Source organism: Archocentrus centrarchus, chromosome 15 (assembly GCF_007364275.1).
Source record: "Archocentrus centrarchus isolate MPI-CPG fArcCen1 chromosome 15, fArcCen1, whole genome shotgun sequence".
Lineage (NCBI taxonomy): Eukaryota > Metazoa > Chordata > Actinopteri > Cichliformes > Cichlidae > Archocentrus > Archocentrus centrarchus.
In genome coordinates, this window is record NC_044360.1 from 25,112,138 (window position 1) to 25,134,946 (window position 22,809).

A 22,809-nucleotide genomic window follows, 5' to 3' on the forward strand; every position below is an offset into this window, starting at 1 on the left:
ACAGTAGCTATATAAAGCACTTTGGAAAGTTTGGTCCTGATTGTTGATTTCACATGCTGAACATTTTTAGAACATGAAAATAAAATAAAAGAGATTAAGACGAGTGAACAGAGGCAGATTAAAGCTGATCAGTCATCGGTCTTATTAAGCCATACAAGGCTGTTATTTAACGTATATATGACAGGATTTTAGTATGAGAGGAAACAAATGATCCTCTCACAGGTTACTACATAACTGTTCACATACAGGGAGGATCAAGTAAAAAAAGTAAAAGCAGAAGGAGAAACTAAAGTAGTCCTTACAGACATACACGGTTTGTTTAGACAATATTTGAACATGGATGTTATCACATGCAATAAAAATATAATACAACATGCTGTCAGTCTGAAGACAGCAATCACTTACCGCTTTGTCAAACTCCATCTCTGAAAAGAATTTATACCAAGGCTCATTCTCTAAATCTACATCTTCTGGACTTACATCCTGAGTCTAGGGGCATGGTAACAGGAGGAGGAGGAGGAGAAAGACAAAGAGAAGACAGTTCAGACAGCACAGAATATACACACCAAGGTAATGAGCCTATCATATTGACTTGACTGAGCCAGTTTCTAACCAAAGGGACAATTTTGAAGCAATGCTGTAGGTGTTCTCTGTCCAAAGTTTTTTTGAATAGTTTTTGAAATATTTTAGAAGACTGCTAACTTGCTTTCTTGCAAAGAGTAAAATGAGAAGACTGGTATGAAGCCACAGGCAGCAGACAGATCACTTATCTCAGCATAAAGGCTGGAAACAGCTACCCAACGTCTGTCAAACTCCAGGAATGCAGATTAACACCATTAAATAAGTTATTAAGCTTTATATGTGTTAGCAAGGTTGCTGTTTCTCCCTTTTACATCCTTTGTGCTATGCTAAGCTGGATATTTTGACAAAGAGAATGGTATACATCTTCCAATTTAAAGCATGAACATGTTGTTTCAAATTAGTCCTTCAACAATACAATACTCACATACACACACTGTATGTACAACAGCAAGCAGCTGTAAATGTTTTCCCTGTCCGTACTGTTAGGCTACTCTCTGCAACTCGGTGAGATATTTTTGCACAAAAATGGTTAACTTTGAGAGGCATTCACTTGATCTGACTGCTGAAGCATACTGTTAGCCTCTGCTGAACTTCTGAATGCAACTTTGCATCTTTTCAGTGCAGTTGCTTTAGGAGGGGGAAAGGAGAAGCACTTTCAGCCACCAAAAATAGCTTAGTGTATGTATGGATTCATGTGTACTGCACACAAAACACAAAAAATGAATATGAAACAATCCTTTAAGCCTTTTGCCCACATAAGGCTGTTATTTAATGTGAACTACATATCAGTTTTATTCTAATCTACTCAACAAACATACAATTAATGGCCAACAACACACGCATGCTTATTCTTGATATGTAGAAATATAGTGATTTGTTGAAAACACCACAACTTAGAGTAACATGAATGGATCGAAAAGAAAATGACCACCTCCATTAACACGGGCACTCATCTGGCATAACAACTTGTGCTTGTAATTAAAAACAACAGAGTTCATTATTTTACTGCTGTCACAGGATGAATTGGAGCACAGTCCTAATGAATGCACTGGCTGGCACTGCATTCATTAGGAGGATCGGCTTTAGCTAGTAGATGTGTTGGCTAACAACATCTACTAGTTTGATGTAAATGGGCTTCAGACAAACAGTAATTACATAACCAACTACTTCATTTCAATACTGAATATCCCCATGTCCTCAATATTATGTAAGGGAGGCAAAAAAACCCTGAAACCTATGAAACACAAAAGATAACCCTCAAGGACACTGAGTAATGCTGCATCATTTGTTCACCTCAAACTCTCGAGGTAAGAAATGAAAGTATGACAGAGAGCACTGCATTTCCTCTGTAGGACACATGCAGGATCCATGTTTTGTGTCTGTGCTGGGATGCTCTCCTGAGCTGATTCAGCTCAATAACCTTAAACTGAACACAGAAAGACAATGGCTATCCTTGTAAGTGATACTCCTCTGCTTGCTTCCAAGCAGGATCGTCTGTCACCGCAACAGGACACCCTTAAGGAATGTAGTGGCTACACATACGTCGCCTGTCGAGCTCTTAGTAAAGCTGCCACTCGGGAGCTTAGACACAGAGGTGGTGGTGGTGGTGGTGGGGTGTACGGGTCGCGTGATGGGTGGAGAGGGGAACGGCTCACACGACATGAAAACACAATGGCAGAGAGAGGGAGAGAGAGAGAAACAGGCAGGAGGCTAGCATACCGTTCTGTCCAGCTTCAGCACAGACGATTTCCCCGGCTCGTACTCAAAGATGCTCTTGGGCTCGGCACGGTACTTCCTGGTGTCTACCTTTTTATCCGGGGGCTCCCACTCGTTCCTGTGGAGAGGCGGGAATCAGGGAAGGGTGGGGTGTGAGATCGAAGACAGCCAATCCTTATCAAGTAGTCTCCATAGCAACCAGCATAGGCTAAGATATTTCATTTTTTTTATTCAAATATGACATCCGCCCCCATTATGCCTGCCTCCCTGTCCTCTGTCTCTAACGATGATAGGACAGAAAATCCAATTCACAGTTCAGCTAAATGAGTAATTTGATTAGGAAACATGACTGGACCCAGTAACAAAAAACAGAACGCAGCATTTCCCAGGAGAATTTCTTCACAGACTGTCAAGGATAAAATTATTATTCAGAAAACACTTAAAAAAAAAGGCTCCCCATCTTACACTTATTCTCAGAAAACAAACAAACAAACAAAAAAATCTTGATGATGAAAATTTTCCTGAGCATCAAGAATGGAGTGGCACTTTTTGGCAAAGCTGATAACAATGTGTTTAGAAATGCATCCGTAAACACCAAGGAACAAGGAAGGTCAGTCCTCAACATGTCATCTGCAGCTTTTGTGGGCAACACTTTATCCTCCATCACCTGTCTGCCATCACCACTCCATCACTCATGTCTCTGAGCGCAGAGTCAGTACTGTGCCAGTGCTGACATGTGCTGTGGAAGGGTGACGCTAATCACACTTCAAGTAAAAACTAGAGGAAGCCAATTTTTAAAGTCAGGGAATGAATAGCTTTTTTTTTTACCCTGCTACAGGCGGCCATGCTTAGTAACACTTAACTGCACTGTAGGTAAAAAAAGACAACCACAATATTTCAGTATCTTGGTGTCTGAAGCATTATGAGCTGTAAACAGCTTCTTTCTTCACTAACAAACATGAACGTGACTGGGGCAGATGGAAGATGCTGACCTTTGGGAAGAGGGTTTGAGGGAAGAGGACCGCATTGGCACCGGCATCGAGCGGCCTCTTGAATCGACCTCATTGTCACTTTTTGAGCGTGGGACTGCTCTCACTGAAAACAGGCACATAAATACCTCAATACCTGCATTGTGTCAAAAAGTGACACTTCATTTAGAATGTTATTTTGGTTGAACTACCAATCATGCGCTCACCATCTTCCAAGTAGCCAAAGGGGGTGGGACCATCATCTGAAAGAGGAGAATCAAGCAATAAAAAGTGATTTATTACTAATTTTATCTCTGCCTATCTTTGTTACTTAAAAGTAATGAATATAGCACAATACTAAATAATTCAGAAGAAAATGAAGACACTATTTTCCCGTGTTTTCTCTCGCCTCCCACCTTCCATTAGACCAAACACAGGCAAAGAGTGTCAAATCAAAGCACTTCACGGGAAGCATTACTGAGCTAAAAAGGGATCCAGGCATCGATGAGCATTAAGGCTCTGAATGAGTAATGCACCGTAGAGCAAGAGAGAGCTCGTAACATTCACAGAATCATATCAGTCACAGCTACACATGGAAGTTGTTCACTTCATGTAATTGCTGAGCTGAGACTGAAAACGCCCAACAGAGAATGAGAGCTCACTGAGCATGTCCTTACAGTTTGCATAAAAATCTTGCCTTGGCAGCTAACATGTGCAAATCCAAAACCATGAGCCAGACGACCTTAACCATCTAGTACTTCAACCCTAAACACTGGCTAGTAGAGCATTATTATGAGCATCTTGTGGACAGACTCAACTCTGGGCAAGACCGTCTAGAAACCTTAATGTAGGTCAACAGCAGCATCTAGTGGCTGAAATAATGCACTACATCCCAGTAACAATGGGCAAAAGATGCCACTACTGCAGAGAAGTTAGAATAAGCATCTACAAAATATTCAAATATTTTTTAAAAAGACTACAGCCAAAAATTTGCAGTAATAGATGGTTAACAGAGAGACCATGACTGGATTGTTACATTTTGTGATATAAAAGGAAAAATACACCTGAAGGTTTCGTGCATTATCCATGCATCGACTCATTGGAGGAAACAGTAGAGGGAGAGGACATGATCTCTTCTTTTAAATTATAAATTGCTCCAATAACTGTAATAAAACTCAGGGTATAGTTTTTTGTGCCATGTCTGAAAGTAGGAAATTCTGATAATTAAGCAGAAAATGTGTCAGTCAACATGGACAGTACATGATTTTATTATTTACACCTGCCCTTTTCCTGCTGTAACGTCACAAAATGTGTTTGGTGAAAAAGGCATACAGTACTGTGCAAAAGTCTCGAGCCACCGACCATTTCCACAATGTTTTTGTTTGTTTGTTGAGCCATTTAACATTGACTTATGAATAATAAGACACCTAACAAGGGATGAACCAGTGTTGTGTCTACACATAACAAACAATTTAGTAAAGAACTCATTTTAAATTGTATCTTTAGGCACTTTGTTACTGGCAGCCTGTCTCATAAACACATCATGTGTCTCATAAACACATCATGCAAACGATAACACAGTTTGACAGGCATAAAATAGTATTTTTGAAAGAACAAAGCGCTATTAGCCAAAAACTTTGCATATCTCAGCATGGTGTGCAGGAAAATGGACAAGCGGAGAACAAAGGAGGAAGTGGCTGGCCTAAAAAATTATCTGCAGCAGATGAACAGTATCTGAAAGTCATGTCCTTAAGAAATGGGAAAAAAAATCCAGCATAGACCTGACACAGGACCTGAGAGATCCATCTGGCCTGTCAGTTGCTTTGTCTACTGCTTGCTGAATCAGAAATGGTCTCAGTTGAAGGGTGGCTGTCAAAAAGCCAGAACTATTCCTGAAGACTACTTATACGCTGTAATTCCATGAATGTTTGCACATTTCAATAAACTGCTGCACCCATTTCCCATTCTCCTAGCAAAATATAAAGAAACAAAGGTTGGCTCCTGACTTTTGCACAGTATTAGGTCCAAAGAGAAATGAATCCATAATTTGTTCTCTGTTTGATCAGGAATTCTGCACGAAACTTTAAGTGTATTTAAAGCTTATCGTAACAGCGATGGGTGAAACAGTTGTCAGAAAAGATTGCATTAAAGCCTTTCTGCATCCTCGAGGTATGCAGTTTCGAGGTGGATAGGTGCTAGACCAAAGATTAAACACAACTAAAGTACTTTAGAGGGCCCAAGATGGCTGCAGATTAGTAAAGCCAACGAGAGCGGAGTTACTGCCATCAGATACCTTTCGATTTCACCTGAATCTCATAGTTCTCAGGGAATATGTAGGTGGGACGGTAAGGGTTTTCCTCAATAGGCTCTATGCACGGTGATGGAGAGACAGAGGACAGCGTGACATAACACAGAGACACAGATATAAAGACACACAGGGACAGAGAAACAGACCAGGCAAAACTGATCAAACAGAGAAACAACACAGAGCGAAAAAAGAAAAATCCCTTACCAGGTATTTTGTGTATCTGTTTGAACATTGTCTTATACCAGTCTTTGGACTTTTCAGTGTTCTGAAATTAAAGTGTGGAAACAATTAATTTACAACCAGCAAATGAGAATGTCAGAAAAAAATCACCTGCATCCTTTTCAAGGAGGAGGAGGATGGTCATCAAATAAAGTACAATAAGAATGACATCATCTTATTTAAATATGTCAATTCTGAGGCTCCAGTCCTGTGAATACTGACAGTGCTATTAGTAACACACACTTGCTATGAGTGTGATTAGATCATTATATATTATATATTTGAAACAATCAGAAAATCATATCAAAAATATAATACACGGTCATGCTTTTTGTATAAATACTACCTCTTGTTATAGCATCAATGACGCATGCGTTATATAAACAAAGCACCCATTAAACATTTGCAGTGAGTCGATTAGTCTTCATTTGACAGTCGGTTTGGTTGCTCACCCGGACAGGCACAATGGGCCTGTTGAGAGGACTGAGGACGGGGGAGTGCAGTGATAGCCGCTGCCTCTTCCCGTCCATTTCAGGGACTGGACTGACAGATTCTCTTCCTGGCTCTGGGCTTTGATCCCTTTCTGGGGTTGGGTCTGTAAAGCACAAGAAAAACACATTAAAAAACTGCGAGCCAAAATCTAAAGTTCACAGCACATTCACAGTGATATGACAGCCAGCACTTAAATCAGATTCAGGCCAAGGCCAAGCTACCAAAATGCATTAAATCAAGCAGAGATAACAGAGACTTTTTTTTTAATCTCATTTTATAGAAGAAAATAAGATTTTTAATGCTGTGAATCATGCACTTCAGCTACTACCAAGACCCTTGTATTGTGTATGCTGGGAAACTATTGCGTACTGGGATAGTTCACTAAGTGAAGTGACTCACTAGTGTCTGTAACACACCAGCAGATATTACTACCGCTCTACCAGACAGAGTAAGCCTGCAGCAGCAAAATTCCTGAGTTTACTGAATTAACTGCATGTGTTTTATATCACTAATGAACTCAACCTTTCATTTAACAGGGAGATTGTTATTATCGGAGCCACCTGTGGATTTCCTGCCACAAATTTAAAGTATCTGCTGTTAAAGGGGCACTTAAAATGGTGGATATGCAAAAACAGAATAATGTGAGGAACTGGGGGCAGAGTTGCATCCAAGTCCCTGCAGTAGCCTTTGGAATATGGGTCACCAGCTCATCCTAGTGAGTTATAGCAGTGCCCCCAGAATGCAGTTTGGTAATACAAATAACTGCAGTATCATTGCTTTATTACCACTTAGGGAACAAGCCTTTCATGAACTAAACATTTTTTTTTATAATGTGCAGCATTAAATACTTGACAAATACAAGAAAATATATATCTTTTTAAACTTTTTTACATTGAATTTTTCCACATGTAAGTGGTAAGACAATGTTTGTCTCACAGCAGCTGCTTCCAAAGTAAACTCTGTTGCACATCAAACAATTGGCCCTAAAGGAAAGTTTTGTCCAATATCAAGTAAATAAATGAAAGAACAGAAGCCGACCTACAAAACAGCATGTTGCAGTGCAACCCAGCGGTGCTGCAGCAGGGAACAGTAACATCTAAGAGTGAAATCTCAGGTTTGATAAGAAGCAACGCATAAACAAAAAGAAAATTAAATGTGTTCTGTATAATGTGAGCATGATGCAGTGTTCCCAACACTGGTAACATATTGGTGCAAATATCTTGAGTTATCACTTCATGACTCTTGTATCAAACTGATTAAGTTGGCCGTGACTGCAGGAGGCTGACAGACGGTTCAGTCAAGAAATAATTTACAAAAAAAAAATACTGCACTGTAATAAAACTGGGACTGCTGCCAGCAGGTCGAACGAATGAAAAAGAAATCACAAATATGTGTTAGATATCAACAAGACCCCAGTGCGTACCTTCACAATGAGAAAGCTGCTTTTGCTGCTCTGTTGTGAGAGAAACACAGACAAGGACATGATGTGACAGTGAAATGTGACTCAGCATTGACATGTGAAAGCAGAGGTTATCTGTAACACACAGAGAGACGCAAAGACACGGTTAAAGGTTCTACATGAGCCTTTCAACGCTAATACAGCAGAAAACATCTGCTTGCTCTGTAAAGATGTAGTGGCGTGATTAGCAGGAAAGTAACACTCCCCGTGTGTGAACTGTAATCTGAGCTTCTATGTTTTGGTAGCTGGTCCCTCTGCATGTGCTGTTTTGGTCTGACATGCTGGTGCTCCAGTGCAACATTCAGTGGATCTGAGTGACACATATAGCACTTAACACGTCAAGCTTGCTTAAAATGCCAAAGCTTCTTTTAAGCTTCTTTGTATCTCTTGTCCCCAGCTTACAGACAGGTGTGCTCACCTCTGTTGTGTTGTAGCAGGACTATGGTGGGGTTAACTGTGCTGGTACAGGGATAAACAGAGCTGGAAGTCGATGTGATGCAGTTCTGAATGTCAGTGAAGGATGGAGTTTGATTTTCTTTTATGCTCGCAGGTGAATTGTTCTGAAAGTGATAGAATATACGAGTTTACAAGTCAGGAAACAGAAGAAAAAAAAACCAAGCACCCTAAAACAACAAGATCCCCCTGTTTTCAAAAAGCCAAACCCAGATCATGTGTTAAATGAGGTGGAAGTAAACGTACCTGGCACAGAGTGTTGTTTACAGGAGGTAAATCAGCTGTGTTGTTGCTGCCTCCCTCAGCCAATCCTGCTTTAGAGCTGTCTCCATTAATCTGGCTCGTCTGGCTTGTCCAGCCACCTAATAAGAGTCCAAAACTCTCTCAATTTGGCAGCCAGCGCGGCAAGAACAAAAACATTGGGGATGATGCTTAAAAAGTAAATTCTCTGACTGAGTTTATAACAGCAAACCACAACAGATAATTGCTGATAAAATAAATCGCCATTTCATTCTGCAGGGTGTGAATGCTTTCCTTGGTGGTTTTCATGTACAGGGCTGTTAATATCCCCAGGAAAAAAAAAAAAAAAAGGATTCTCCCACAATCTCTGAACTTTGTCATGAGAACAAAGTGCCTATTCAGTGAGCTGTTAAGGCCATTTGTTCCAATGGCCTTTATATTCAGACTCTACAACAATTAAAGCATCTCCCCAAAAGCCTTGGCCGGCCTCCAGTCCGGTTCCAATGTGCTCTGCACAACAAACGAGCCCACAGTTAAGGCTGCCTGCTCCAAAGTGCAGCGTGGGCAGGCCACAACAAAAGACCTCTTTGACACTTGCATGAAAATATGAGCAATAGCCCTTTATTACAATTCTGAGCTTGCGCAACTGAGCATACACTTTAAAGCATGAGGCGTTATATAATCCTGAGAGCAAAACGCTTGAAATACTCTGAAATACACTTGCGGAATTTTTACAACAGACGAACATGACGAAACGCCCTTTAAATTACAGCAACACTCACATCCTCTGTCTACCCCCCCAGAAAAAATAAATAAATAAAAAATCAACGGCCATGCTATTCTTACCATCCTCTAAATTCACTGCTCAAAAAAAAATAAAGGGAACACTCAAATAACACATCCTAGATCTGAATGAATGAAATATTCTCATTGAATACTTTGTTCTGTACAAAGTTGAATGTGCTGACAACAAAATCACAAAAAAAATCATCAATGGAAATCAAATTTATTAACCAATGGAGGCCTGGATTTGAAGTCACACACAAAATTAAAGTGGAAAAACACACTACAGGCTGATCCAGCTTTGATGTAATGTCCTTAAAACAAGTCAAAATGAGGTTCAGTATTGTGTGTGGCCTCCACATGCCTGTATGACCTCCCTACAATGCCTGGGCATGCTCCTCATGAGGTGGTGGATGGTCTCCTGAGGGATCTCCTCCCAGACCTGGACTAAAGCATCCGCCAACTCCTGGACAGTCTGTGGTGTAACGTGACGTTGGTGGATGGAGTGAGACATGATGTCCCAGATGTGATCAATTGGATTCAGGTCTGGGGAACGGGCGGGCCAGTCCATAGCTTCAATGCCTTCATCTTGCAGGAACTGCTGACACACTCCAGCCACATGAGGTCTAGCATTGTCCTGCAATAGGAGGAACCCAGGGCCAACCACACCAGCATATGGTCTCACAAGGGGTCTGAGGATCTCATCTCGGTACCTAATGGCAGTCATGCTACCTCTGGTGAGCACATGGAGGGATGGGCGGCCCTCCAAAGAAATGCCACCCCACACCATTACTGACCCAATGCCAAACCGGTCATGCTGAAGGATGTTGCAGGCAGCAGATCGCTCTCCACAGCGTCTCCAGACTCTGTCACGTCTGTCACACGTGCTCAGTGTGAACCTGCTTTCCTCTGTGAAGAGCACAGGGCGCTAGTGGCGAATTTGCCAATCCTGGTGTTCTCTGGCAAATGCCAAGCGTCCTGCACGGTGTTGGGCTGTGAGCACAACCCCCATCTGTGGACGTCGGGCCCTCATACCATCCTCATGGAGTGGGTTTCTAGCCGTTTGTGCAGACACATGCACATTTGTGGCCTGCTGGAGGTCATTTTGCAGGGCTCTGGCAGTGCTCCTCCTGTTCCTCCTTGCACAAAGGCGGAGGTAGCGGTCCTGCTGCTTGGTTGTTGCCCTCCTACGGCCTCCTCCATGTCTCCTGGTGTACTGGCCTGTCTCCTGGTAGCGCCTCCAGTCTCTGGACACTACGCTGACAGACACAGCAAACCTTCTTGCCACAGTTCGCATTGATGTGCCATCCTGGATGAGCTGCACTACCTGAGCCACTTGTGTGGGTTGTAGAGTCAGTCTCATGGTACCACGAGTGTGAAAGCACCACCAACATTCAAAAGTGACCAAAACATCAGCCAGAAAGCATAGGTACTGAGAAGTGGTCTGTGGTCCCCACCTGCAGAACCACTCCTTTATTGAGTGTGTCTTGCTAATTGCCAATAATTTCAACCTGTTGTCTATTCCATTTGCACAACAGCATGTGAAATTGATTGTCAATCAGTGTTGCTTCCTAAGTGGACAGTTTGATTTCACAGAAGTTTGATTTACTTGGAGTTATTGTTTAAGTGCTCCCTTTATTTTTTTGAGCAGTGTATTTCTTCACCATGTGGAGAGCTGTTATGACTTACTTGGTGCTGTGATGACGTTTGGCTCTTCGCTGATGCAGTCCTCATCATCTATGTGGACAAGGGTGGCCCTTAGAGTCACCACGCCTTTCCCTTTGCAAACTCTACTCGGGTCCAGATCTGGAAACATTCAAAATCTCACTTCAGTTGCTCTTTTTCTTTTTTAAGGCACTGTAGTCTTATTTTTCTGTGCTGCATTCTCCAAGTGCATTACTGTTTGACAGCTGCTGAGACTCCAAGTTTCTGTTACCTCATGCTCCAAATGACTGAAATAGAACTGTTACACCAAAACCAGGCCATCAAATTAATATCCTACTGTCCTGTAAAGCTAATTGCCATGATCACACTGACAGAGGTGGAAGTAGGGCATTTGAAGCATGTCCCATACTATTTTTTTGGTTCTTTTTTGTTCAATAAAGCAACACCCAATTTTCCACAAGTGACTTTAAAGGCCTCCTAAGCTTTCTGTGTGAGTATGAGGTTTCCCGCAGTCACAGTAGCTGAAACACTGATGAGCCACATGGATACTTCACCTGCGGCAGGAATCAGGTCAGGAGACCCTTTCATGCTTTTCAGAGGTGTGATCCTAACAGCACAGACTGTTCGAGGACCTGATGGGACTTTAACAAAAAAAAAACAACACACAAAAAGAGACAAAAAGACATTTTATGTGTGATTATGAAGAAAAAATGTATGTTTAAGGCAAAACAGCCCACTTTAAAATAATTCATTATCAGGATTAACAAAGGCACTACACAGTTGCTGGTAGATTTAATGCTAGTGCTGAATTCAGATCATTTCACTTTATTGTGTTAAATAGTGATAAGTTAAATTAATTACTTAACGGGCTCAGACCAAGAGGTGACTTACTGGGAGTTGCGCTTGGTCTTTCGCTGCCCTCTGCTGGAGAGCTCTGGAAGAGAAACACAGGGAGGATGAGAGGAGCTTTCCTCGATGTGATGTATTATTAAGTACTAGCCGGCGGCTACACAGAGATCCTGACAGAATGCAGCATAAAAAAATTATGAGCAACAATTAAATAACTTTTTGTTGTGTTGATTAACGAGGCACAAAACAAAATCTCCAATTAGTCTTGGGTCATGGCAGGAAGAGATGCATCTGTGGGTACCTATAAAAAAAAAAAAATCCACTCATGCACTCATGTTAAACTACACTCGGCTGTGCTTCTCTCCAATGTTCACATGTGACTTAGCAAACTTAGCTCCATAACAGTGGAAACATCTGCATCCTTCTCAATAAACTTCACATCAGATGGAGCTGCTGCTCAGCACGAATTTGGTAACCAGGCCAGCTCTCTGCTGCAGTGCTGGCTTATTAGAATGTAAGCACTGAAGCACATATGGAAAATTTCTCAGAAGAGCAAGTTTTGCTCTAAGTTCTGCTGCAGGAATAGTGAATGCACTGCAAAGACAGCTGTAATGAGGAATCACATACAGCTAATGAAATTGTGGTAGTGCCTCCATGGTTGGGTTACACACTGAAACGAGATACAACTCAGACAGACAGGAAAGCAGTGAGCTTCATCTGTTTTAATCACGTGAGGAACCTTTCACTTTAAGTTAAATTAGTAATTCAAAGAATTGTTTAATTAAAAAATTAATTAATTAAAAAACTCAAGCCAAAAGCCATTATTCTTTTACAACACAATACAGCACGATCTAATATATGTAAGAAAGATTTGCTGCATCCAGTGAGATATTACAACACATGCCACAGATACTAAACGTTGCTGTGAAACGTCCAAACAACAGCATGGATCAGTTGCCAAAAAGATCTGTTAAATGCATTCTTAGAGTACAATGTCACTGTTGTATATCCATGAATATAAATCCTAGTCTGGGATGTCAAAGGCTCCTATGCATGAAATTAATTAGGAAAGGGTCTAAGAATTCAATTCAATCTTATTTAAATAGCACCAAATCACAACAGTTGTTTCAAGGCGGTTTATATTGTAGGGTAAAGACCCTGCAACACATGTGTCAGACTCAAGGCCCGCGGGCCACATCCAGCCCGCGATATAATTATATACAGCCCGCGAGATGATTTCATTTAGCTATTATTGATGGCCCGCGGGTAAATAGCGCTCCCACCACTTATATTACAAATCCCACAATGCACTGCAACAGCTGTGTTGAGCCAAGACCTGTGTAGTAACCCCTTTTCAATGTTGCCAATGACACATCAGTGATCAGCGATCAGCGGATAAAAACATCGGTCAGCACTTTTTACAGTAATATTTAAGCTAGCCTGACCCCCAAAAATGGCCAAATGAAAAGAGGAAAACAGAGATTTTCCACACAGGCGAGGCAAAGGACCTGATCGCTGACATCTGAGGTAAACTGTCTCTTTTCTTGCCTGCAGTGCGTGGGGAAAAGAGCAGATTGGTGGGACAGACACCAGGAAACGCTGCGCAGCAAAGTCCTGAAGGCACAACACGTCATAAGCATCATAACACAGACAGTGAACTTTTTAACCCCTTAACTGGCAGCAAAAAAATCACCTGACAAAAACTACATAACACCCTCTGGTTATTATTGGCTCTGAACAACCCATTTCATAGCCTATTAACTGGCTGCGTCTGGTCCGCCGGCCGAATGAAGTGCATTTATATGGCAGGCTAGACCCGCCCATTTTGACTGACACCTCATTCGGCCAATCATGTTAAGAAATGGGTTTCCCAGAGCCAATAATACTCAGAGGGCGTCACGTAGCTTTGTCAGGTGATTTGGTGCAGCCAGTTACATGATTGGCCGAATGACGTGTCAATAAAAATGGGAGGGTCTAGCCTGCCATATAAAAGGGACTACAAACGGCCCGTCACCGGGCCCTTGCCAGTTAAGGGGCTACGAGGCGAAGGTTTAAATCACCGACAGTTTCGGAAAAATACAGCTTCTGAATTTGGTGACGTGCCTCATCACACAGGTGCGATGAGCTGCCCGCGGAAATCTGTCAAGTTCATGAAAAGTAAAGGAGTTGACTCAGCAGGGCTCCGGGTGGCTGTGTGAGTCGGCCTTTCTCTGCGACATAATGAAGCATCTTAATGCGTCTGTGCAGCTTCAGTGATGGGACCCCATGATTACACTGTCCAAAAAAAAAAAAAAACAACCAAAAAAACAAAACAGTTTTTCTAACTGTCAAGTGCAGAAATTCACATCACAGTTTTTACCTGAAAAATTTCGAAAATTTTCATCAGCTTGAAATATTTAAATTTTCCTGTTATTTTTGAAGAAAAATATAATTTTATATTTTATTTAATATGTTGAGGAAACATTTGCTGTTTTCTGGCCATTCCAATTCATACTGGTGATTAAAATTATTATTTTTAATCCTGTTTGCCCGTGACTCAGACTGTGTCTTCAATTTTGGCCCGTCCTGTGATTGAGTTTGACACTCCTGCCCTACAATAACACAGAGAATCAGATGAGCCCCCTATGAGCAAGCATTTGGCAACAGTGGGAAGGAAAACTCCCTTTTAACAGGAAGAAACCTCCAGCAGAACCAGGCTCAGGGAGGGGTCGTCTGGTGTGACCATTTGGGGCTGAGGGGAGGGAGACTGGACAAAAGACAAGCTGTGGAGGAGAGCCAGAGATTAATAATAATTAATGATTAAATGCAGAGTGGGGTATAAACAGAGTGAAAAGAGGTGAATGAAGAAGAAATACTTCCAAAAAGCCTAGGCCTATTGCAGTGTAACTAAGGAGAGTGTTCAGGGTCACCTGATCCAGGCCCTAACTATAAGCTTGATCAAAAAGTAAAGTTTTAAGCCTAATCTTAAAAACAGAGGGTGTCAAATCTAAACTGAGAGCTGGTTCCACTGAAGAGCGGCCTGAAAGCTGAAGGCTCTGCCTGCCATTCTACTCATAAATATCCTAGGAACCACAAGTAAGCCAGCAGTCTGAGAGTGAAGTGCTCAACTGGGGTGATATGAGGTCTTCAAGATAAGATGGGATCTGCTTACTCTGAGCTGCACTGGTGGTGCATACAGAAGCAACACCAAGGCCACCAGAAAAGTAGCTGTGATAAGACGTGACTTTCACATCCTACCACTCTGCTGGGGTTCCCATTGTGCTCAGCCTGCATAGCCGATTTAGGAGACATCCCCATTTCAAATGCCAAGAAAAAGACTGATTAAGACTGAAAACACACTCACAAAGCCACTTAAACAGTCACTTGTTCATATACACAAACAGTAACAAAGAGTGTTTTCATTTGTAAACTAAGACGCTAACAGTGAGGAAAAAGCCAGAGCTGCAAAATCCATCTAGAATTTGTTCTGTGATCAATTTGAAGCTGCTGCTTTAAAGTTGTCCCGTCTCTTTTCCAGTATGTTCTGAGTTTGTGTGGGACTCTGTGTGCACTGTGTTTACACATGGCAGTAAATAAGACAACCTGCAGAACAGGCTGGGGACTGATGTTCCAGCTGGAAGCCTCCACAAATAGGCCTAAATGGATGAAGGAAAATGGGAACGATTCCAAACAAGTCCCAAGGGGACACAAAGCAAAAACCTTTTTAAACATCTTCCAGTCTTGGAGCTGAGCTGTCCCTGAGCATCAGAAACCGTGTGTGCGTGTGTTTATTTCCCCTCCCTCTATAATAAAATCAGCTTGCTTCTTGACCCCCAGCATCCCAGAGACGCAATGCATCCATGATCTCATTTCCAAAGTCATTAACAGGCATTCCTTTGAGGAGTGCTTACACTGATCTCAATTCTGTTTCCGTTGTATCCTCAGATGAACCCCAAGATGGAAAATTTATAGAAAGAGCATTTTGAGAGTGTTTGAAATTCTCCAATATAACAGATTGTGGGGTTGGGGGGTGGGGGGCATGGCAGGTTGCAGCGTTCAGTTTGCTGTATAAACACTCAGAGCACAGATCATCCCTGGCCTTTTTAGGAAGAGATGCTTCTGTGCAGAGCAGGGCAGAGAGCACCATCCATCCAGCCTGTGAAAAAAGGGAGAGAATTGCTAGGACGGTGCTCGTCAGGCCAAGGCAAACAGCAGAATAAGATTAGACTATATCAGCCATCTGATTTAAAAATATATCAAAATACACCATCATTCCTTATGAGCTAGGAAGCTGCTCTGCACTTGAGATCAATTATGAGTTTATTTAGCTTATCTGCAAGCGGATATGAAGTTAAGTCACTATTTGTTGAGGTTGTTCAAAGTTCAACAGACGGCGAGTTAGAAGCTCAAAGGTTCAAAAGACAGTTTGACTTTCAAGTTAGCATTTTCCACCAGCTTTTTTTTTAAGCTAGCAGATGTGCTATTAAGTGCTATTTTTGCTGATTTCTCTGAGTTAAAAAAAAAAAAAAAAGTCTGACTGTATGTCTCATAACATTTAGCAAAAAAGACAATTTACAGGTTTGGTATCATTATATTCACCTACCTAAAAACAGCAGACAAGGACCAGATGATTCATCCAATATGCAACTCTCAGTTCCATTACTACACAGCACTCTCTCACACACAGATACATAAACCTCCTACTGAACAAAAGCTCCCTGGTGTAGCTAACATTGCCAAAACAAACAACTCATAAAAGCCAATGGCCACCCCAAAGCGTCACTGCAAATCTAGAGAGAGAGATATATTACCTTCTCAGTGATGTGCACAAACAGTTCTTATTCCACGACGTACATCGGGTCCCTCTGAAGCCCCCTGAGCTGTCTGGCTGAGCTTTGAGGGTCTCATGTGGGCGGGACGGTCCCAGCATTGACCTTGACCCTTGCTATGTAGGGGGTCTGTTTGTTTTTCACAACAGGCGCGTTCAGATGGACCTGTCACCACATGCCACCTGGGAATGCTGCACCCACTCAACAACTGTGGAAATCCTCCTGCCTCTTAAAATGCTCACGCAGGACCAGCAGATGAGAGACAGACCAAAGATGATGGCTGCAATTTGCTACTGGATGATTCAGCCATCCATAAGATCCTTGATCCCACAGATGCTTTCAGGTTTCCTGGAATCTGCTTATAGTTATAGTGCTAGTCACAACTCATGTTAGCTGTCTTTTTATTCTTTCTTTTTTTAAATTTACCTGCATTCATAAACAATTACTGGTAATCTAGGCCCACTGGCTGGCTGTACTGGAAACCCCCCAGCGAGGCTCATTGCTCCCAGAAGCTTAGCCAGCAGACCAGCTGATGAGTTCCCTGAATCCCTGATTCAAAATAAAGCCTCCCTCCTGCTGCAGGCTCCAGCATTCAAAGATTTGTTGCTGATTCATTTAAAAGTTGTAATCACATATCATTCTCGCAGTTTTACACTTCCCCTGTTTCCTGAAATCCGATCTTATATTCCCCACAAACCAATTAATGATGAGCTCAACTTAAAAGTTTGCTTCCTCAGTATTAATTTAGCTGCTTAAACATGAAATTTATCTTGCCCTATAATGGAAAACTACTCTGTTAACTGTATTAAAATCAATAGAAACAGGAACAAGTTATAGGAAAGGTATTTGGAGATTGAACATGGTAAGAAATTTATGTTACACTCCTTAGATTCATAAACCCCAAATCTCTGCCCTCAGAGTACCTATTCAAGTACCGAAAACATGAGCTTAGCTCAATCTTGCACAAAACATAGATAGAACCAGTCTTAGTCCTTAAATGATGCAGGTAGCCCACCACAGTGGTCCAATAAAGGGAAATTTCAACTCCTTGTATATTTGACAACCCTTCCTTCCTTGATGATTGTATAGGACTATTGCAGAACTCTGCTTCAGATTTCTACTGTAAGTCATAGACCCTGTTTTTCTGTCCATCCATCCATCCATCCATCCACCCATCCATCCATTTTCCAGGAATTTTTCCTGAATGTACAGTTTATAATGCAATTCATATGTATGTTAATGAATCCCATGCATGAAATTTTGCATTATCCATGCAATTCTTCATTTGCTAGAGAAAATATTAAGAGTGTTTCATGGAGGTAATGAGTTTTAAAGATGCCAGTAGTTGTATTTATTGTGTTTATTTAACATAGTTGTTTAACTGTTTTCCCCTGTATTCAGTTTATGTTAACTTAAGCAAACCAGTCTCTGGCTCCAGCCTGAAAGCCTTTAGTGTATTCGTCTCCTCATCTAACCCTCCTATAAGTTTGATCCCCAAAATATAATACCAAACTACCCCATAATCCTAGGACAGCACAGGATGGCTACCACTGTTGTCTTTCTGTGTGGCGTTTGCATGTTCTCACTGTGCCTGCATGAGTTTTCTCCCTCAGTCCACAAACATGCATCTTATTCTAAATATGAGCATGAATGATTTTCTGTCTCTCTGCATTAACCCTGTGAATGGCTGGCGACCTGTCCAGAGTGTAGCCTGGCTCTCGCCTAACATTGAAATAAAAGAAAACATTCAATGGACAGCAGGGAGCAACTTCCTGCTCCTATGATATCCAATACTATGTTGGTCTAACCCAAGTGTTAACCTCTGGAGCTGAAAAGTTACGCTGATGCAGTGTCAAAAACTGTGGTTCCCTGAATTCCCACTTGCAGATGGTTCCAAACTTGACATTATTTAGAAGGTCTGCGCACCATACAGTTGTTTATGGATGGCGCTTGCTAACCAAACTTGCTACTGTCAGTGCTGATAACCACGTCTAACACTAGAGCAAAACCAGCTTTTACGAAAATTGATTTTTCCTGTCTGTCCGTTCTGAAATTTAACCTAAGGGGGGGTGATACAAAGTTGAACTGTGATTCTCTGCAGCAGGGTCTCTGTGAAACAGAGGCTCCCTTAAAAGTGAGCCATGTTAACACAAAAGGGCTCTCGTCACACGCTCAGCTGTACTATAGACGGAGAGAAAGAGCTGTTACGTAACGCAGTTTGACTTCTGCTTTGTCAACAAATGGCAGAGAGGGGAGAAGCTATCCAGTGCTGCGCAGAGATCCCACCAAACAGCTCCAAACATGGCTCGAAATGGCCGCTCCGGAGCAGCAGCTTATCCTCCTAATTGAGAAGAGACCCCCACCTACCCTTCCACCCTCCCCACTCTCTTCCATAAACAGCTTCCATGCTGGACAGCAGCCTGGGATTCTACACATTCCTCAACCAAAGCTATTTGAAGTTCATTTCAAACAACTGCAGCATAAAAGGAAATGTATGTAACTTACACACTCCAGTCATTATAGTCCTGAGAACAGGATTACACATTCATGTTGATAATGGATGGAGCTTAAGCTGGGGCTGTATGAACACTACTTCTATGCCTTTGAATTCGTTGAAGAAGAGTTTAAAGCGACCCTACGGTATCACTATCATATTTGACGGTTTATTTTGAGGATAATTCCTGACCTTTAGATAAAAGGTCCTCTTTGGAGGGAAAACAAACCCACTCACGACACTTGTCATTGTATGATGTGTCCCCCATTGCTCTGAGAGGCTAACGACCTGCCAGCGCATCCATGAGAAGCCCAGACAGTTATTGGAAGTGACCATGGCCAGATCCTCGGGACAGGAAACACTTGGCTGGTACGTGCAGAGGTCCTGGGGAGGGCTGCAATTGGCTGCATGGACCAAACCGCCTGTTACAGACACTGTGTTAGAGAGCCAGGCTGCTTCTAACATGCCTGCTAGGCTTTTAGAGCTAGCGTAATAAGAATGTCAGTGAGCTGACAATTTACCCAGGGTGATACATCTTCACAGCAAGGGCTCCAGGCTTCACTCCAAGACTGAGGAAGCTTGGATCGCAGACCTTGCAGAGAGGATAAACACTGAATATCCAAGTAGCTTTGTGCCGTCTCCTTAAGGGACTTTCAGAGAGTTTACTTTCAAAAGTTTAAATTGAGAAAAGCTAGTATAAAATTGGGAAAAAAGTTAATTCCATAAGACAACACGGCAGTATGTGGTAGTATGAATAAGACATGACGTTTCTTTAATGTCATAACTCCATAATGAGCACAGCTGTGCACAAAAGATTCCTCCTGGCTTAGATAATGGGAGGTACTTGCACATTAGGTGAGCTGTCAGAGAGATTGCTGAAAGAGTTTCCTCATCTCTGCTGAATGTTTTGACTCTGACAGGGACTGGAAGCTCTGAGTGTGTTCCCTAATATAACTCTCCGAGCGCCTATGTGACAGCACTACTTGATAATTGAGTCATAGGATATGGCGGCTAAACGTGAATATAAACAGCAATGCGATAATCCAGCAATTTTAAGTGCTATGAAGGCATCCTTGTGTGAAATGAGCATGCAGCGGGACTCCAACTGGTCCCCATCATCTATCTATTCCAGGAATGCAGGCGCAGTCTGACTCGTCCCGTCACACCCAGAAACAAACACGGCAGGCAGCTCCGTCTGGAACAGCCTGGCTTCACAGGTGGCAAAATATTAGATGTTCCTTACTCTTTGTTACATTTTTGTAGAGAGTGATATACAAAGCTGTGATGCAATCAAGGGTCACATGATTATTCTGGCTTGGTCTGTGAGATGATTAGTGAGGACATTTGCTGATTCTTATTAAACTATCTGCCAACAAATGCGGTGATGCTGCTGTTTTCCATCAGTGCTGACACGGGTGGGTTAGGGTTAGGGTTGGGGTGTGAGGGACGGTGCTTGTGATGGCAGTGGAGGCGGGTGCTGCTTAAATCCATCACCAAAGCATAAATTGTCTTTTCACGGCTTTGTTTACATGCATCCGTGTTCTGGGGGGGGGGCTTCTTTGTGCCACGGACCTTGAAAAGCCAACGCATAACACTTCATTTCACCATCCACTTCATCCAATGGCAGGAGACAGTGAAAGCAGACGATGGGGGGGTGCTGGTGGGGGAGGGGGGGTTGCCAAGCAACCTGTTGTTACATTAACAAGGAGTGAAAACAGAAACCCGGTGTCTGGCTGAAGCATCCGGCCTGATCCAAAGCCATCCGTTATTCCCAGTAAAGACAAGGCTGTTCTCTACGAACGCTGCCACTACAAAGCTTTCCGTTCACGTCATGCAAATATCCAGCGTCACTACGCAGCTGGTATACATAAACCCCTGCTAATTAAAACAAGCGACCCTAAAAGATATGCCTTAACAAGGAAAGACTATCATTTCATTATTCTTCCACTGTCCACTAACAATAGCAGCACACATGGAAATAATGTCTAATCTTTTATTTACACTCACTCTGAACATATGGGTACAGTGGGCCTACAATACAGTGACAGTATCTACTTGAGTGATACGACAGTAAAAGCTAAATTATCCAGTCTTTTGGCAACACAAATAAAATCTGAGGAGACTGCATAACCCATTGGGTAATTTAACTTGAATGAAAAAAAAAACATATTGTGACTAGCTGTCTGTCAGATTTCCAAACCACATGGAGATCATCATGGAAAAACAAGACTATGATATTCCCCGGGCCAGCTGGCTTTGGCAAATCTTTGAAATTCAGTTTTGAGATTCATGTTTCCGAGGAGAGCTCCTCTCAAATCTAGGAGAACTGTGTAACGTGACTCGTCATCAAATATTAACAACTGTGCAGGGTTCATGCTAAATGGAGGACCTCGTGCTCGAAAAGTTACACAGCAAATAAAATCCTCGGGCAGCTGTTTGATCAATCTGTTCTTATATCTGCTTTTCTTGATGTGCGCTGCTTTCATACATACCAACTGGCCTTCCTCTGTGGCTTATCGCAAAGAAAGAGCACATTTTTGCAGCCGAAATTAGAGCAAGAGGCAAACGTCAGATTCAAATATTCTTTGTGCTGTGCGCTCTATCCTCCTGCTCATTAAAACACCTGAAAACAACACTGTATCTATTTTTGATTTCTGGGAGAGAAAGCACTCCTGTGAAAATCAAAGGAATGCTCATGTCTGAGCAGGCTATTAATTTACAGTTGTGCACCAAGTCTAGAAAATGCAAAATAAATGAGTATTAATTACAGCTGTACAAGTGAATACAGTCACGTGTTAAAACCTTTAGAACTTAACAAAAAAATTCACTTTCCAGTTGTTTTAATTGCACAACAGTACAGTCAAAAGGTCATAGGGCTCGGCCTGCTCTCTGAGTGAGTGAATGGCTCCTGGGTGAGCTGCTACCAAACATGTGACTGATGTGTTACATGTACACACCTATTAAAATCTCTGTGTAAACAGCCGCAACTCCTCTGCTGACATCTTGTAAACCAGAAGTCCTTGTTGTACTTGTGGGAAGGACATGTGGGAAGCTAATGGATTTCCCGATCTTTCTACGTAAACAAAGTCCAGATAAGTGCGTATCTGTATTAACCATGATAAGACGGGCACAAGTGACTGTGTTATTTTAAAGTGTGGCAGCTATGCAGGTCTGTCCTTGGTGCAGTTTGATGAATTATTTGTGCTAGGGTTAATATTTTATCACGCTTGTTTAGCCTCATGTTACGCAGGTCCCGTGGAGTTAAAATTGTGAATGAAGACAGAGAGATCTGAAATTTCACAAGAAGACATCTTATATATTACAGAAACCTCCAATCTTAAGTCTTCAGTTAAGATAGGAAGAGTATGGGACCCCCCCCCCCCCCCCCCCCCAAAAAAAATGTAGTTACACTGGCAGGGATCTGCGCTTAGGGGTGACAGAGATGTTTCTACTGGTAGGTTAGACTTGCATCAACATCATGGCTGTATGTAGCTTGGTGCCAGCTAAGCTTCATACAAAGATGCTTCTGTCTTTCAATATTAAATTCAAAAACATAGTGACAATGTCAATATATACCTCCATGGAGCTTAACATGCAATCCTTCCCCAGCAGAGTGTTTAATGGGACTAAGAGAAGAGAGTAGATCCCAGTGCAACTTGCAAGCAAAACTTTTAGACTCTCAATCAAAGACAGCAGAAAAAAAGACGTGATTAAAAAGACAAAAATAGCTTTGAAGATCTTTAGTCACTCTCCTGGCAAATGTTTGTGTCCTC

At 42.1% G+C, this 22,809-nt stretch overlaps 1 protein-coding gene across 1 annotated transcript in view; it reads right to left on the reverse strand.

Moving 5' to 3' along the window:
* The window catches only part of sorbs1 (sorbin and SH3 domain containing 1), a 42,527-nt gene that overhangs the window by 18,690 nt on the left and 1,028 nt on the right, over positions 1-22,809 (reverse strand). Inside the window, exons 2-14 of the mRNA XM_030747707.1 lie at positions 11,777-11,819; positions 11,440-11,526; positions 10,910-11,026; positions 8,444-8,559; positions 8,163-8,304; positions 7,709-7,738; positions 6,246-6,388; positions 5,779-5,839; positions 5,560-5,634; positions 3,494-3,529; positions 3,291-3,393; positions 2,302-2,416; positions 406-489 (exon numbers count right to left, since the gene is read on the reverse strand). Of these exons, the coding sequence (XP_030603567.1) occupies positions 406-489; positions 2,302-2,416; positions 3,291-3,393; positions 3,494-3,529; positions 5,560-5,634; positions 5,779-5,839; positions 6,246-6,388; positions 7,709-7,738; positions 8,163-8,304; positions 8,444-8,559; positions 10,910-11,026; positions 11,440-11,473 (1,056 nt within the window). The 5' untranslated portion in view covers positions 11,474-11,526; positions 11,777-11,819. The remainder of the gene's footprint in view (positions 1-405; positions 490-2,301; positions 2,417-3,290; positions 3,394-3,493; positions 3,530-5,559; positions 5,635-5,778; positions 5,840-6,245; positions 6,389-7,708; positions 7,739-8,162; positions 8,305-8,443; positions 8,560-10,909; positions 11,027-11,439; positions 11,527-11,776; positions 11,820-22,809) is intronic.